Source organism: Lissotriton helveticus, chromosome 6, assembly GCF_964261635.1.
Source record: "Lissotriton helveticus chromosome 6, aLisHel1.1, whole genome shotgun sequence".
NCBI lineage: Eukaryota > Metazoa > Chordata > Amphibia > Caudata > Salamandridae > Lissotriton > Lissotriton helveticus.
In genome coordinates, this window is record NC_136067.1 from 1421887771 (window position 1) to 1421905510 (window position 17740).

The 17740-nt window shown below is 41.2% G+C and overlaps 1 protein-coding gene across 1 annotated transcript in view; it reads left to right on the plus strand.

Annotated features, from left to right (window-relative positions):
• Nucleotides 1-10985, plus strand: part of SLC2A12 (solute carrier family 2 member 12) — a 481869-nt gene extending 470884 nt beyond the window's left edge. The window contains exon 5 of the mRNA XM_078649211.1: nt 888-10985. Within this exon, the coding sequence (XP_078505337.1) occupies nt 888-981 (94 nt within the window). The 3' untranslated portion in view covers nt 982-10985. The remainder of the gene's footprint in view (nt 1-887) is intronic.
• Nucleotides 10986-17740: the final 6755 nt, after the last annotated feature.

Below are 17740 nucleotides of genomic sequence, written 5' to 3' on the forward strand. Positions count from 1 at the left end.
AAAATCTATTAATATTAATGTAAACAGTCTGTTGGTGCAGAATGAAAGGCTATGATGAATTCCACAATCCAATGCAGTTCTGTAAAAGGGCAGGAAAAAAGCGATAATAGATAAAAACCAGCTTGGAAAGAACTAAAAGTAGGAGAATATGCAGGGATAATAAAATAATTAAAAATAATAAAACAAGCAAATGCAACAATGCAGATCCACTACCTAAATTATTGTATAATTACAATAATTAATGGGCTTCACAGAAAAACAGAATTGGTGTACATAATTTAGATGTGTTTTTATGTTTCATGATATGATTTATATACGCAATATTTTAAATCGATATGAGATTTGTAATATGGTATATTATTTTATACTTCAAGAGGTGCTTGGACAGAACCAACATTTGGAGAACATGCAGGAATAATAAAATAAAACAGGGAAATGCAAGAATGCATGTACACTATCCTAAATTATTGTATCATTGCATCAATAAATAGACTTCATAAAAAAACAGAATTGATATACAATTATGCATTTTCTAGCATTAAACTTGATGTCCCATGATACAGTTTATATGTGTAATTTGTTAAATTGATGTGAGATTTGCAACAAGCTATAGTATTTTATGCTTCATAAAATTCTCTAAAGGAGTTGGCCTAACGGCTAGGGCGGTCGACCTCAAATCTGGCGACCTGGGTTTGGGTCTCGGCAATGACGCTGAACATACTGTGATTCTGGGCAAATCACTTAATCTCCCCATGCCTAACAAAAATGAATGTGTGTCCTCATGTAACATAACTGGTGCTATGTACAGCGCTCTGATACCCGATTCGGGTAAAGTTAGCGCTATATATAAAACGCTGCAAAAAAACAACTAACTCTCTCTGTTTCAGGTCCCACGTATACAGGTGGAAAAGAAGAAGGAAAACTGCACTTCAAATGGAGCCTGTTCAGTGTATACATAATCAAGTTGGCACTACTGAATGATCCTTCACTGTCCAAAGAAAACTGGAACTGTATGCCAAAGAATTTGCCCTTCACTTTTCAGCAGTGTTGACAAGCTATGCATAGTTTATCTACAAGTCTTGCGTACCGTTCATAATTTATTTAAAAATGAGCCATTGCACAGCCAGAATTCATGGCAATTGAAAGACACTGGCCAACCGAGAGGTGTGGGTATCAAATTTGTTAAAAAAAACAGCCATGATTTGTGACATTTCCGTGTATTTTGTTTTAAATAGATAATGTCTTGCAAAAGTGTTAAACTATGCTATGAAGGGGGTATGCCCTATTACTCCACCTGCATCTGGACAAAGAAACAATGAAAAAGTAACAGTGATGCAGCTGAATGAATCCAAAAGAAAGTAGCTACCGGAGAAAAAATTGAATTAATCCCTCTCAAGGACTTAAATTATTGTCCAATTACTTTTTACTACAAAAAAAAACAATTCTCAGGAGTAGTCCAAATGAAGGCAGTCAAGGTGGAATCATCACCTTCCCAAATCATGAAGATGTCATCTATATAACGACACCAATACCTGATACATTTCTTAAAAGGGTTGGTGTTGACATACATCCAATGTTTTTCAAATTCATTCATGACAAGGTTGGCTATTTCTAGGGCTATCTTCGCTATTGTGCAGATTGCTATTATTGATCATTGTTTGGAATCATTTTCCTGCATCCGTATTATAAAATAAGGGTAACAAGGAATGATGTTTTTGTTCAGATACATGCATTGTTTTTGTTGTTGTTTGTATATATATAATTGTTTGTATTGTCCTACTTAGAAAAAGTATATATATGGAAAAATATTCATTTTGGACTACTCCTGCGAATTGGTTTTTTAGTAGTAAAAAGTAATTGGACATTAATTTAAGTCCTTGATAGGGATTAATTCAATTTTTCTTCTTGAAATTTCTTTCTTTTCGATTCATTCCGCTGCATCACAGTCACTTTCTCATTGTTGCAAAAGCGTTGAACACGTTCATACTTTCACATGACGAGGGAATGCTGCCAGTGGGTATATGGGCACTCCAGAACTACAGTAATAACAGCATGGAAGATTAATTTTAGAGTTAGTCTCAATAAAGTATGTCTCAATAAGTGCGCTCTCAAATATATGTCCCAGTGGCAAAGTTGTTCTTTTCGGACAGTATATGGTAGAGTTTCACCAAGGTCCTCCAGAAGCATTGATCTCAGAGTCTAGGGTTGGAGTGATAGCCTTCATCAGAGGACTGTTCATTGGTTTTCAGCAGTGTAAGGTAATTCAGCATTAATTAGTGCCAGAATGCTACATGCTTATAAGGGATGCAGTTTTCAGTGACAGCGTCGATTAGACAGACCGGAGTCTCAAAGACCACTATTTATCACCTAACAAATTAGGACTATCTAACAGGTAAAATATTCTCTGTGAGGTTCACAAGTACCCATCCATTTAGGACCCATATTGCTGTAAATGCCACAGTGTTCATCAATGTTAGGATCTGCAGTGTCTATGGTTTTACAGCCTCCACAACCACCATAAAAGGGTTCCCACTGTCATTCTCTCCTTGTACTGCAACTGTTCATTTCCATTGCCAAACGGGTGAAGGTTCTCCCATGCTAGTGCCAAACGGTCCATGTCCTGCAGGCTAGGGTCTTACCTTGCCATCACACTTTCGAAATTCCTTAATGCCACTGTCTCCAGCATCAATCACGCTCAGAGTCATTATCATTAATGGCAGGCTTCTCGGTGTCCATCAGATCTCTCGTTGACTTCTTAGTTCAGTTCAGAAAGCTCTATTTCGGCAATACATGTTATAAAAGCAATATAAATACATAAAAACATAAAAGGTCAAACAAACATGATAGATAAAACTGTAATCAGCACAATTTACAAATGATATTTACACTGAAATGTAGTTGTCATCATAGCCATGTTAAAACCCATAAATTGTGAACTTCGTTAAATTAGCTAGTTAAAAAGCTAAAAACTCAACTTTAATCTTATAATCCACATCCAGCCCAGAAACTTGGTAACAGAGCTTGCTTATTGAGAGGACGGTTCTGAGCGCTGTATTCTCAATGCAACACTACTGCTTCTGGTGCCCAGATTCTTACTTGTAGGTTTCAGCCATTTTTTCCGTGGGCCCAAATATGCTGAGCAGGCAAACAAGACATGAGAAAGTGTTTAAATGTTATCTGTGCAAGTAGGACATTTGTTATCAGCTTTGGGAGGCCAATTACATGTAAAAGATGTTATTGCGAGGGTTCCTTATCGAAATTTAAATTAATGTCTCCTATCGAATGGCTTGGATATCATGTACCAATAAGGCTCATGGAGGGGGTGGATTTAAAATGTTTTTTTAACTTCCCGACAATATAGTACTCTCAATTGCTCTGAGATCATCTGTCATAATTACGAGCCAATACTGATCTTTTATTATTCTTTTGAGGGTAACTGTGAGAGATCAGCCTCCATAACAATCGTCAGGGCTTTAGGATATTTGACCAGCTCGGGGGTAGACCACATTCTACGCCAAAATTAGATTGGACGGAGTCTTGCCATATCTACTAGGGATTTTTAGACTAGGTCATAAAGCAGGGGTTTAAGAGGGATACTTTGTGGTGAACATGTCAAATTTTGCAGAAACATATTCTCTGCTAAAGTAAGTAGGGCAAAATTCATATAGCCCCAAAGTTCTGAACCATAGAGAACTGAACCCACTACTTTAGCTTCATACATGTGAAGAATTGGACTTATTGGCTTTGGTGAATAGGCTTTTGAATTCTTTTACTAATGCGCCTGCTAGTTGGTGATGTTTGTGAACCATTATTTCAATTTGGGGTTTCCAAGGCAGATTTTTGGCCAGAGTAACTCCTAAATAACTAAAAACATCATTTTGTTCGAGATACTCACCATATAGCTTCACAATGCCCCTAAAAGACTTATTTTGATTAAAAGCTATACATTTAATTTTGGCAGAATTAATAACTGAACCTCGAATCTTACAGAAGGCCTCAAAGCCAGGATGTAAGGGAGAAGATGTAGATTTACGGATAGAGCGGTCGACGTCGAAGCTGGGGAACCGGATTCAAGTCTCAACCACGACGCTCAACATTCTGTGATTGTGGGCAAATTACTTATCTCCCTTTGCCTAAGAAAACTGATTGTGGTGTCCATGAGTAACGAAACTGATGCTATGTAAAGTGCTCTGATACCTGATATCTCTGGTCTAGTTTGTGCTATATAAAGCTCCCCCCCAAAAAAAGCAGAGAAGTGTGTATTGCAACCCACTAAGGGTTTTTGAGATTATAATTGGTATACACCATTCAAAAATAAGGAGAATAGTGTCGGCCCACGACATATCCTTCCCTATCGGAAATCGATCGGTAGTGTCGCCCTTGACTTCTATTCCCATCGTTCTTCAAAAAAAGAAATCCTGCATGAATAGGGAGTGATATTGAAGTGTCAAAATTTTCAGGGGTTGAGGTCCCTTTGAGTGACATCAATTTTCTTAAACTGAAGGGAACACAATTCAATTATACAGGCTCTCGTTTAATGTGCATCTCTTCCCTGGGGTCAGACAGTCTTGTAAGCAGAGGCGGGAGACGCAGAGGGAGTCTATCCCCCGCACAAGTGGCCAGGCCAGATCTCGGTGTGGCTTGCTCTGTGGACCATCTGACACTCCTCTCGCGTGCATTGCACAGGTCCGGTGACCTGTCTATCCGTTGCTCCCTGTTCTCCTTCCTCTGCCTCTTACCCACAACATTGATTGGGACAATTTGAAATTGGAATAGCCGGGGCTGAAGAATGTAACATCAATATCAAGAACAAACTCAAGAGAATTAGGGAACCAGCTACTGACACCACTCGCTGCAACTGCCCTTTACAGGTGCCTTCTTAATATTACGAGGTGAATACTTAACCTATTCAGGCCATTAACTGTTACTCAGTTCAGTCTTTAACCTGCTTCTCTTTAGGCATACATCCATTTGTATAGAGCCTTGTTCGGCTATCCAAAATTCGTTCACACAAGTGTGGCGTCTTTCAAAATCTTGGAACACAGCTCTATACAAATGGAGGTATGCATAAGGAAAAATTATTCCTTGAATCAGGAAACGGAAGAATACAATGCAATCATTGGAATATGTTTGGAGAATGTGTGCACTAAAGCCACGTGCGAATCACAACGAATCGTATAATAAACTTCGCTCCACATATTGGAGGTGAGCATGTGATGTTTTGGCCCTGAAGAAGCCCATAACTGGGAGAAAAACGTGTTGGCTGCACGGAATTGTCTTTTTCAATCAGAAGACTGAATAAGGAATCAAAACACAATGGGAATACCTCTGTAGCTATCTGTTCTTGTTGCTTACCTAGCAGATTGATTATATTTATGTTTTTTCTAAATGTTGCTTCTCTGCTGTGTCCAAATACGGCTTTCCTACCTAAGAACGACGGAGAATGAATGAAACAATTGAATTAACACTAGACTCGAAAAGAGCTCTCTCCATCCTGAGTCATAAAGAAATATTTGCCAAATAGGGTATAGAAATTGCACCTCCCAAATTAAAAAGATATTCCACAATCTTTAAATCTGATGGCAGATTGCCCCATCTACATAGTTTCTTGGTGGAAACCCATCCTCGTGAAATACAAAAATTTCTCTGAGGCCCCACATGCCAATGTCTGAGAGCAATCCAAGAACTTATGGTAAACACTCATTTAACTTTGAGAGGCACTCCTCAAACGAATTACGATAGTCCAGCATAGGAAGAGATTGGTGTAAAAGTGGATCATCGAGGCAGACAACAGTGTACAGTGATAAAATCAGTTGATCAAAGGCATCAAGAATGGTCCTGGCTTCCGACAATCCTGGGGCAACCTAATCATATTTAAAAAATAGTTAATCATCAATTATTCAAGGCTGCCAATCAGGAGACCCCCCCCCTAATTAAACGAACCTCCCCTTTCCGTAAATTAGTTGCATGATGAAATATTGCTGGCTGGGAACGAATCAAAGTTCAAGAGGATGCAAACCAATACCTATCACTGTTTTATTTAATCTGCCTGCAAGAAACATTGGCTAGCTAACCTATTGTATTGTTGGGGTATGAGCCATTCAAGCTCAATAAAGAGCTGTCAACGGTCGACCAGCAGGAGGACCAGGAATTTTTTGCTGACTCTCCATGAACTGTAAAATAGACCAAATAAGATCAGACAAACCATGAATTTTGGGGACTTCAATTAAATTCCCAAATAAGATCCGGCGGAATTTAATTCTGCTTTATATTTATTTAAATTCAGGCAGACAAGCTCTCAAAATCAAAGTGGACTATTTAATCAGCCACCTCTATGATGTCATCAGGGAAATCCCACAGGCAGAAATATTAGTACCAGGCAAGTTCAACTTGAACTACTGTGACATTCTAGAATCAACAAGGCAGATGGATTTAATATGGAATATTCCCTGTCCTGTGCTTCATCCACAATACTGAGATTCAATAGGGAATAAACTAGTTGAAGCCCGAATGCTCACGGGCTGCGCGCCCTGAATGGCCGGAATACTGTGAATCAACTGGCAGCACTCACATACATTACCCCTCAACGTTGTGCTGAGTTGGACTACATGCTTCTGTCCGTGCCTCTGCTTAAGCAGCTGATAGAGTTCCAAATAGAACTCCGCCCAGAAAGCGATCATTTCCCACAAAAGTTGGTGCTCCTGTTCAAAGACTACAAGGTCATGCCACGCTGATAGGAGATGGAGCGGCTGCCACCACAGCAACTCAAATCACTTGAACGGCCAATGTTGGGAATCGTCTAGCCATGTGGAGGAACCACTTTGGAGAGGATTGCTGAAATGATTTAAACACTATGGCAGCGGAAAACCAACTCTGCAGCTCAGCAACCTGGGATAAAGCAGTGGCAGGCCTCTGCAGGGACATAAGGACATCAACATGAAATCAGAATAATCTCACATCCGTCATCACTGAGTGTAAGCCGTCCTGATACACAATCAGCTTACTCATTGAAAAGCGGAAGATTGGCAAGTTGGCCTGATTGATCTCCAAGGCAAGGTATAGTGCGGATCAATGCAATGCTGAACTCACTCAGGTGAGGAAACACTACAAAAAGCTAGTCTGGGAAGCAAAACAAGCTGCAAATAATCACATCGGGATCTTTTCAATAAAGGTTTCAACCTCAGATAAAAGTCACCAATACTGGAAATGGGTGAATTCCTTCACAACCGCAACACAACCGTTCAAGCAAAATCAACTGAAAAGCACATGGTCAGAATCCTACATGGACAACCTCTATAGCTCCTCTGAGATAATTAAAAAAACCATCATCTGCCTTCTCATAGCAGTATTAACTACAAGCATCCTAACACAGCCACTAGCACCTGCTTTATTTAAAGCGTTGCCGACAACGGGTAACACATCGGATTCAGAGGCAGAATGAAATATCTCTCAAACCACCCCATCCTCCATGGGGAGAACTAGTACCAAAGGGAGAGGTAATGGATCCCAGGGCCAAATGGTCTTCCCATTGCAATTTTCAAAGTGGATCAGAAGTTTTAAAGCAAATCAATGTGCAGCCTTTTGATGACGCAATTCTAACTAGCAGAATTCCTTTAACGTGAAAAGGAAGTAGAGATGATCTGAATATATATTTGCTTGACCTGGACGCCAAATGTTTTGCTTTGCTGATTCTACAAGATCTACAAAATTGGGTTAACTAAGTGAATATATTGGCCTGGATCCAGACTGGGTTTTGTAAAAATGCAGATACCTTAGACAAATTATGACACTTGCCTTTCTAATTCACAAATCGTTGGCTAATAAACGAGTCCTCAATGCATGTTTTAGTGACTATAGAAAAAAATTCAATAGCATCTATAAGGCCAAGCTATGGCAGAAATTGAGCACCTGGTGTCTTCCACCAAAGATATGAATCACTCTTTGCTCTAACAAGTTGATCCAAGTTAAACTTAGTAGGGACGTCACCTTATCTACACAAGGATCTAAGTTAAACTTACTAGAGACTGCACATTATGTAAAATAGTTCCCATAAATAAAGGCTGTGTGCTGGCCCCCATTCTTTTCAATATATTTACTGCAGTCGTCGAACCCACCCTGAAAACCCTAAAAGCCTGCCCTCCGAGACACAATGGACAACCATTGCACATTTTGCAATATGCGGATGATGCAGAATTGCTGGACTTCTCAGTGATTTGGCTCCACAATTCTCTTACCAATCTGTCTTCTTACTATAAATTAAAGGGATTAGAAATAAATCCAGGCAAAAGAAAAATTGTCACCTTCAGGAGGATCCATGCAGCTTCCCTGGTCCTGGTAACTAGGGGAGTATACGATTGACATGGCCAAGTATTGTGCGCTCCAGGCCTCTGGAACATCATCAGCTCATCAGGAAGCCTTGCAAAACGGACCACAGGAATCAAGTCTGGCCTCTGTACAATGTCTGTAAAGACCTGTGCTATTTCCACTATTACAGGTCATATAAGGCAAATTCTTATCTTCAGTAGTCTACAGCCTTGAAGTATTCACTGATAAATCTGGGTGCTTGTTGAAAAAGCAGCAGTTGAGACTCTTTTGCCAAATATTTAGACTCCCAAATTGCACCATAGAATTCCAGATAAGGCTTCAATATACTTTGATAGATCAAATCCCGGCGCAGCGGGCCCCTGTGTTGAAGTTTCATTAAACTAAAGATAGAGGAAGATCGGAGCCTCAGACACTTTCTATGTAAAGAGTTAATCAAATCACCCTCATCGCCCTGGCAGGTTACCATGCATACGTTTTTAGAAGATCTGCAAATAAGCCAGCCATGGTATAAGAACATATCATATGAAGTTTTCAAATCCCTGTTGGGAAAGGCAATCAAAACATTATCGGTAAAGGAAGATCCCCAGGATTTACAATCAAAAGACCACAACCAATATGCAGTAATAACTTATACCAAGATGAAGCCTCAACATTATTTGTCTCTACCTCTGGGGAGAAACTAAGTTTACGTTTTTAAGATTTCAAATAGGCTTCTTTGATATCGAATGTCAAAAATGGAGGCATACATGCAAAGATAATTCCTGTTGTCTTGTCCCTTCCTAAAGGGACCGCTGGCCCATGTACTATGCACCTGTCCATCTTTTGAATCAGAAAGATACTTTTTGCTAAAGGCACTATTTAGAGAACTGCAGGTGAGGTGCATGGCTGTCAAGAGGCAGTTAACAAATGCTTCCAGGGCACGGATAGGAGGCTCACTGCCCGCGTTGTCAAATTTATTAACCAGATTAAAGCCATACTGGACCACCTAATATCTATGGAGGAATTGAATTGCATTCCATAATTTTAAATTGTGTACGTGTCACAAGCGCTGCATTGTACAATTTTTGGGAGCATGTGCCTGAAGAAAAGAAACCGTTTACCATAAATTAGGACCCGTAATGCTGAAGATTTGCATCCATTTTCTAATGCTCATAAATATAATAATGTCAAGTCAAGAGTGACCAAATTATTTTAATCAGAGCATTTTAGTAAATTACTTTAATCATTTTTCAGAGCATTTTTATAAATGTTTCATTCTTTTAGGACTGCTCTAGGATGAATATTATTGTATTGCTATGCAATGGTTTTTATTAACTAAGCATATTATTTAAATAAACATTAAATATTTTTTTTGTAAGCACTGGCAACCATGGACAGTGCTGGACATGGGGACAGACTGTGTGTAGGAGCATGATCAATGAGCAGAATAGAACCTCCTCCAATACTAGCCTAGGAACAGGGGATAGTGAATGGGCACGCGGACCATCTCATCTGGGGTTTTCCCCTCTTCAGTGATATATGCCTCCGACCTTTGGAATTCCTCCAACTTTCATCAGTTTGTTCAAAAGGTCAATCTCCTCTGCACTGATCTCTATGCACTATTGGAGAATGTAGACATTCTACTGAATTCTTCTGGTACTGTCTTGGAAAGCAAGGAAAATATATACAGAATAACTATCCCATAAATATAAAGACAGCTGTTATTTTATATTTAGTCACTTGTGGGTTTTAGGGCATGGTACAGCATTCTGGTTTGGCATATTCTTTGTTTGCATTTCCGGTGCATGTGCTCAACCAACACGTGTTTCACCCTGCATGGAAAAATGTTTACAGCTTTCTCTAAACTGAAAGTTTTTTGTTCACATACATCAAGTTTAAGCTGTGAAGAGTCTATCAGTGCTTAATTTGTGCCGGTGGTTTCTGGTGCTTGGCACTTAATTGTCAGCAATGACCCTAGTTACAGTTCGGGTGTCATGTTGGTACTGCCATTGGCAGGATATGGGTGGTGCAGGCTTCAGTGGTCTTCTGAGAAATGGCCATGGCACTTAATATTTTACAACTTCAGCACTGGTGTGCATAAAACTCTTTTTGTTGTAAGGTTGTGCCATACAGTCCCCATAAGTAAGTTACACGCCGGACCGCGAAGACTACGGGAAAACTATGTACAGGAGCGCTACAAACGGTTCGCAAGACTAGTCCTGCTAGGTTATAATTGAGCTCACAATGAGGTGCTCTGATGATCATGCTGTACAAAGTAATGGCTAAGTATCTTTCTCGCCTGTAATTGTGTCTGAGTCCTGGGTGCTACTACACACTGGGTAAATTCTTTTTCTAGACCTTCCAGGTGAGTGGAATATTGCACTTCCTTGTATTTTGTGGTGAGGAGACAAGAATTCTGTATTCCGAAATGCGTCCACTGTTCAGGAGCGAGGGGTTGCATTCAGAAAAACGAAGAAGTTGAAGACCAAACTGCATAAAGAGATAAGACATTGAAGTGATATTCGCCTATACTGTGTAACTGGACATTATTCAAATAGGGATGCTCCTTTTTAGTGAAAGTGCAATAAAAGGGCTGCTGAAAAGTGTTATGTGATTTCATGCACTATCTAGAGTTACTATGTGAAATTGTGTGAATAAATTTATAAGTGATTGATCATTGACTTACTCCCATGGTTTAATGTATATGAAAAATGCAAAGGCAATACAATAGTTACTAATTCCACTATTGTGTTGTAAAAAGAATATAAAGAGTATATCCCTACAGAGAACACACAGTTCACACAAGTCACTGCAAAATTGTGATAGATTCACACATAAAGGCAGATGTATTAAATAAAAATATAAAAGCAGCGCAACAACCATTCGCTGCATTGTACTGGGGGAGACAGCAGCATAAAGTCATATCTACTGAGATATGATGCTGCTGCTCTCTTCTCCAGTTCTGGCACACAAACAACTGCCTAATGCCGTACAAATACCTTTGCGCTATAGTACAAAGATGTGTGTATAATGTTTAGCATATATATATTTATATTTTATTCCAGTACAAAATCCTGAGCCTAAACAGATTTTTTAACTTTTAACTCACTCAGAGCCATATTTATCAAGGGCTTCCAATGCCCTTGCGTCACACAAGGTGGTGCAAGGGCAAAGCAATTAACAAGTCTAAGCCGTCCCGAATTACAAACACAGGTGTGAATACGATCTGGGCTAAAACTAATTTAAACCAACTTTATATTGACATTACATCACAAGAGGAACTGTACGTCAGCAAACACTAAATAATAAAAACCAAAAAATATGATATATAAAAAGGATTTTTTTCAATTTATTACATTCACAAAGTTTAAAAACAATTCCTACATAAAAACATTTCATGATTACACTTAAGAAAACAAAGTTGACGCTGCGTTTCGGTGATTCAAAGGATGTTCACCTTCTTCAGGACAGTGGAGAACAATTATATTATTTATACAGTCATGTGTTGCTGACGACAACCTCCATAAAATTAACATAGCACTTTATTTCTCTGTACCAACTATAGAGTGCTCACATGTTATTAGAATATCACAGTTAATGCTCATATATTTTCTAAGACATGTAATAGGAAAACCAATAATAAACAAACACAATAATTTAAACAATGATTTAAAAAGGGGATTTCTCTAATCATCCACTGTTATTCAATCTGTAAATAAATTATCAAGGTCTGTCAAGAAGCTAAAACCTGCATAGTGAGTTTGCCATACACCAAGATCAGGTAAAATGATGCACTTTTAGGAACATGTAATGTCAATATAAAGTTGATTTAAATTAGTTTTTGCCCAGATCGTATTAACACCTGTGTTTGTAATTTGGGACGCCTTAGACTTGTTAACTGTATCTACCCTGTCCCTATCTTCAATAGTAGGGTACCTCCCTCCTTTTGAGAGCAAGGGCAAAACAAGCCATTAAGTGAGATTTACGATGCCACACAGAGCCACCTTGCGTGGCATTGTAAATCTGGAGTAACGCAGGGCTGCTCAAGTCGCCGCCTCGCTTTACTCAGCCCTGGGAAGGGGTTCCATGGGTGGAGCGTGGGTTTTCCCTGCACATTCACCCATGGTTTTTGGCGCATTCCCAGATATACTAACACTAGTGAATCTGGGAATGCTTAAAATGGTATGCCTTAACAGGGGAGGTGTAACAAGGATAAATGTGTTTATGTCTCCACATTTTTTCCCTTTCTATGTGTGCTCTATTCTGAGGCGCACATAGTGAAAAATGCCCCAAGGATTGTTTTTCTGCAACAAGGTACTCCTTCCTGCACAAAAATAATCCTGCCTGGGGCGCAGGCACCCTTGTATTGTTCCTGTGCAGCTACAAGTGAATCAGCACAGAGGGGGAGCAGGAATGTGCCATATCATAGTAGATATGGCGTATTCCTGCCCTCACCATTCGATGCAGCGCAGCAAGTTGTCTTCCTGCATTGTGCAAAATAGGAGTAAATCTGCCACTGGATGTGGCTGTACAGGGGTGCAGCACACCTGCAATATTTGAAAAGTTGGGAAATATTAAAAGGAAAAAGCACCATTACTTTAACAGCTGCCTACAAGCAGAAAAAAGTGTTATGCTTGAAAATAAATGAATTTCCAATACTTTCAGCCACTTTGCATGGTGGTGAAAGTTGTTGATAAATCTTCTCGAAAGTATTTGTATGATTTTGGGGAAGGGTAATGCGTATTCACAGGTCCATGATTTATGTTAGACTTGTCAGACTTAGGTGGTGTTCCCCATGCATTTTGCCTTTTCCCCTCCTGCGTTCTCCCTTCTTTTCTGTTGCTCTTGGGGCTCTCTAAACTAGTGGACCTGCAGCACTTATTGTTCCAACCACTTAAGTAGCCCCTAATTGACTAAAGATTGATTGATGATGAAGTAGCTCCTTTCAGGTCTGCCAGTGCAACATCTGTGGACTTTTTTTTTTAAAGAACAAACTTTATTGATATTTTTGTTGTCCACATGATAACCTCGAACAATAATGTAAATGGACATGACATGAAATAATATTCACTGTCATGAGCCACATCATACAATATATGTAAAAAAGAAAATAAACTACAATATAGGAAACAAAACATAATTAACCATAATAAGAAAATGGCTGCGGTGCGAAACATTAGAGTAGTATCTCTAAAGCATGACCATGTTTCAAGCAACAAATTGGCTAGTCTAGTCACTTCTGACATATGACAATGCATAGATTCAAGTTTTAGCTGTGGGGCTGAACCTCCAACACTGGAGATGTGGGCGATGATGGCTGTATCAAAACAATTCCTCTATAGGCTGCCCAGTGTTGCCATATACGTATGTGTTTCTGTGGACATCCACAAGCCTTAAAGACTGGTTCCTCCAATCCCATGTAGAAATCGAATCCTTGCTTCCAAGCTACCAGTGGGGGAGGGGTGGGTGCCTTCCATAGTCGGGCTATGTCACGCTTGGCAATAGTCAGACTGAGAAACAATAAATGGCGTTTATATCTGTTGCCCCCTATGGCTTCCGCAATATGTAGCAGCGCTAAGTGTGGTGTGTTTGGTATAACCCATCCCAGTACCTTGGCCAAACAGCCTTGCACACCCTTCCTGAATCTATCTAGGGTCGGGCATGACCATACTGTATGAATAAAAGTAGCCTCTTCCGCTCCACAGCGAAGACACTCTGGGGAAGCAAGAAGACCTGCCCTATGAAGTCGCATTCGAGTGAAGTTAATTCTGTGTAAGTATTTCAGCTGTATAAGTCGTAGTCTCAAGGAGATAGCAGCCCCGCAAGGGAATTCTAATGCCTCCCCCCAGTCATCATTATCTAAGAGACCGAGATCTGTTTCCCAGGCTTCCCTAAGGGATTCCAAAGTTGACATGCGTGAGTGACTAATGTTTGATATATTTTAGAAATTTTGTGGTCAATCAGGTCGCTCATAAGGAGCTTTCCCCCTAGTGGATTAAATTCAGGGAGGGTGGAAATCTCCCTAAGATGAGGAGTAATAGCATGACAGAAATGACAATACTTAGAAAACTGAGAGTGTGGGATGGAGTATACTTTCTGAAGATCGGAGAAGGATTTGAGTGTCGGACCCTGGAGGAAGTAGGCCAATGAAGAGATACCTATTCGGTCCCAGCCCTGGAACCCTTGTAATCGTTGTATCTGCTGGGGAAGAAGGCGATTGCACCATATCAGGCTGCATCTGTAAGATGGTTCATCCTGGCGATACGGCAGAGCGACTGACGCCACAATGCTAGGACCACCTTGGTGGCCAGAGGAAGGCCCTGAATGTTTGCCCAGCTATATAAATATTTGTAAAGTGATAGGGCATAGGCCGGTTCGTCTCGGGGGTAGTACCACCAGTCATTTAGCACCTGTAGGTGGTAAGCAGCATAATATGACTGGATGTCAGCCGTCGCAATGCCTCCACAATAGGTAGAGAGGAAACATATACGAAGCACCAGTCTAATGGTACCTCCACCCCAGAGAAACTCATAAAGCATGGTGTTCAACTGCCTGAACCAGAGACGTGCTACGCGTTAGGGGTGGTTGTGCAATTGATAAAGGAGCTGAGGAAGGGAGATCATTTTGAAAGTGGCGGAACAGCCATACAGAGATTGTGGTAAGCCCGCCCATGACTTAAGTTCTTTTTTTACTTTGGCCAGGACTGTGTCGATATTTATTGCTTTGGATATTTTTTGTCGGTCGGTCACAAAGACCACCAAGTATTTAATACCTTCCTTGCTCTGGTAGAATTCTGAGGCCCAGCTATAATCAGACTCGGAACCACGCAGAGGCCATTGTATGGATTTATTAATGTTCATGTATAATGCCGTAATTTCGCCAAAGATTTGCATAATCTGCAAAATGCGGGGGCCCGATCTTCGAGGGTCAGAAAGGAAAAAGAGAACATCATTCGCATAAGGTGCGATTCTATCACAGATCTCTGGTGATCACTTGAAGCCTCTAAAGAGGATGTCCATGCAAACCCACACCGCCAGCGGCTCGATGGCTACGGCAAACAAGAGCAGAGACAGTGGGCAGCCTTGTCCGGTACCTCGAGTAATGGGAAACGGAGCAGATATCCTGCCGGATATGCGTACAGAGGGAGTTAACCCAGTATATAGCATACGAATATAGGATAGAAATTTGTGGCCAAAATTAAGATGTTTCAACAGAATAAATAAATATGTCCAACTGACTGAGTCGAAGGCGGGCCCAATGTCGGCCAGCAGAAGAGCCGCTGGGCGACCGAGACGGACCACGGCAGCTATGGCAGTATGAGCTCTGCGAATGTTATGTGTTGTGGCCCGTCAGGGAATAAATCCGTCCAGGTCCGGGTGAACAAGGTCGAGGAGGTGCGCCAACAACTTGGTAGCAAGCATCTTAGCGATGAGTTTTGCCTCAATATTCAACAAAGAAATGGGTCGATAGGAAGCATGTAGTTCTGGCGGCACCCTGGTTAGTGAAACACGGCAGTTTCTGCGTGCTGCCAGTCTGGGGGCATAAGTGCCATATGTGCCACTTCAAGTATAGCCTCAAGGCAATGTGGGGCTCGTAAGCTTTATAGAAATCACAGGGAAAGCCGTATGGACCGGGTGCTCTTCCCAGGTGCAAGTCAGCTATAGCCCTGGTGAGTTCCTCAATGATTAGCGATGCTTCATGATGGCATGTCCCCAACCATGGATAGATGGCGGCAGGCGGACGGCCATGGGGACCGTCCATACTAAACTTCAGACCCTGGTACGCATGCTCGGTTGGGTGGATACTTGGCTGGTTCACAACCCCTCTGGGGCTAGCTATACTTACTTCTTCCGTACACATACTTCATATTCAAGATTAGATCACATATTTATCCCGGGCACGTTTGTCCATGGGGTACCTACGGCTGCAATCCTACCTCAAGGACTGTCGGACCATTCACTTTTTTCCATTCAACTTTTAATAGCTCCAGATCGGTCTCCTTTAAGGTGGCTGCTCTTGACATTGAATTTACAGAACCCAACATATCACACTAAACTATATTGCTCACTTTCAGAATACTTTTCTCATAACGAAGAAACAGTGACCTCGTCTATGTACGCTCTGGGAAGCCATGAAACCCACACTGAGTGGAACTGATATTAGTTTTGTTCAACCGCACGTAAGCTCCGTAGACAGTCACTTATACAGTTAGAAGCACAAATTATAACAACAGATCGGCAGGCCCGGGGTGTGGACAAGCCGTGGTGCGCCAACTGATACACCTTTTTCAGCAACAGTATCACAATACGTTGATGGATGAGGCGCAGGTGACAAGCCTCGCAACACAAAGCAGAATCTTTCAGTGGGGCGACAAATCCTGGAGACTCCTCTATAAACTTTGTGAAGCATGCTGTTGATCCTACCGTGGGCCCGCTGAGGACACTGCATATCCCTTTGCAGGCACAGATACCATACTCCCTGCTGTACCCAGCCAAGCTGAAAGTGTCATTTGATGGACCTGCTCACATCTTTGCTGATTTGTAGTCCGCGTTAAAGTTCGCTAAGCATGTCGGAGGCAAGAAGAATAAAAATAATCGTGGGGCTGACAAATCCATGGAAGATCACCTCAGTGACAATGACTGTTTTGGGTATCGTAATGTGTTCTAACTTGTTAATTTGGTAGAGCTGAGGTTTGGGGCCCAGAGACATGTTGTTTCGTTTGCTAAATAGAGGTCTTGGTGCTCTTAGATATGTTATTCCTTTTTGAACTGAGATGCTGGGATCATGTGCATATGGCAAGGTCCACAGTACTCCCGGCCACCTTGTGTGGATAAGGAAGTTCGTCGGTGTCACTGCGCCCCCATGGGAGGACTCCCTATTTTGATATGTACACCTTTGTTCTTTTCGTTCTCTGGGGTGGGTATTCTACAACATGATTGGGAGGTTGGAGTGGGTGGTGGGGGGAGAGTGGGGTTTGTTTACTTGTTCATTGCCAGTAAGGATGCAATTTGTTGTCTAGACTGGGCAGTCCATGGTTGGAGGAAATTTCGTTGTCGCCTCACATATGGCCTCTGTAGGTACGCATTACACATATCCTTACTAATACACTGAATTGCATTACCTGAAACATCCGAGGTCTCAATGACGGAAGAAAATCTAGACTGGTCCATGCTTACCTATCCAGACATAATGTAGATATCTGTTTGTTACCGCACCTCAATGTTACACCCTCACAGAGGCTCTGTCATAGTTGGTGGGGAAATGTCTCCTCTTCTGTATATTCTAACTATGCACGCGGGGTGGCTGTGTTGATTAAACGGGGATTAGATTGGAGGGAGGGATTGGTACATGTGGATGCTGAAGGACGATATACTCTTATACTGGTGGTTTTGTCTGGTGTCTCCATGGTTATTGTGTCCGTCTATGGACCTAATGT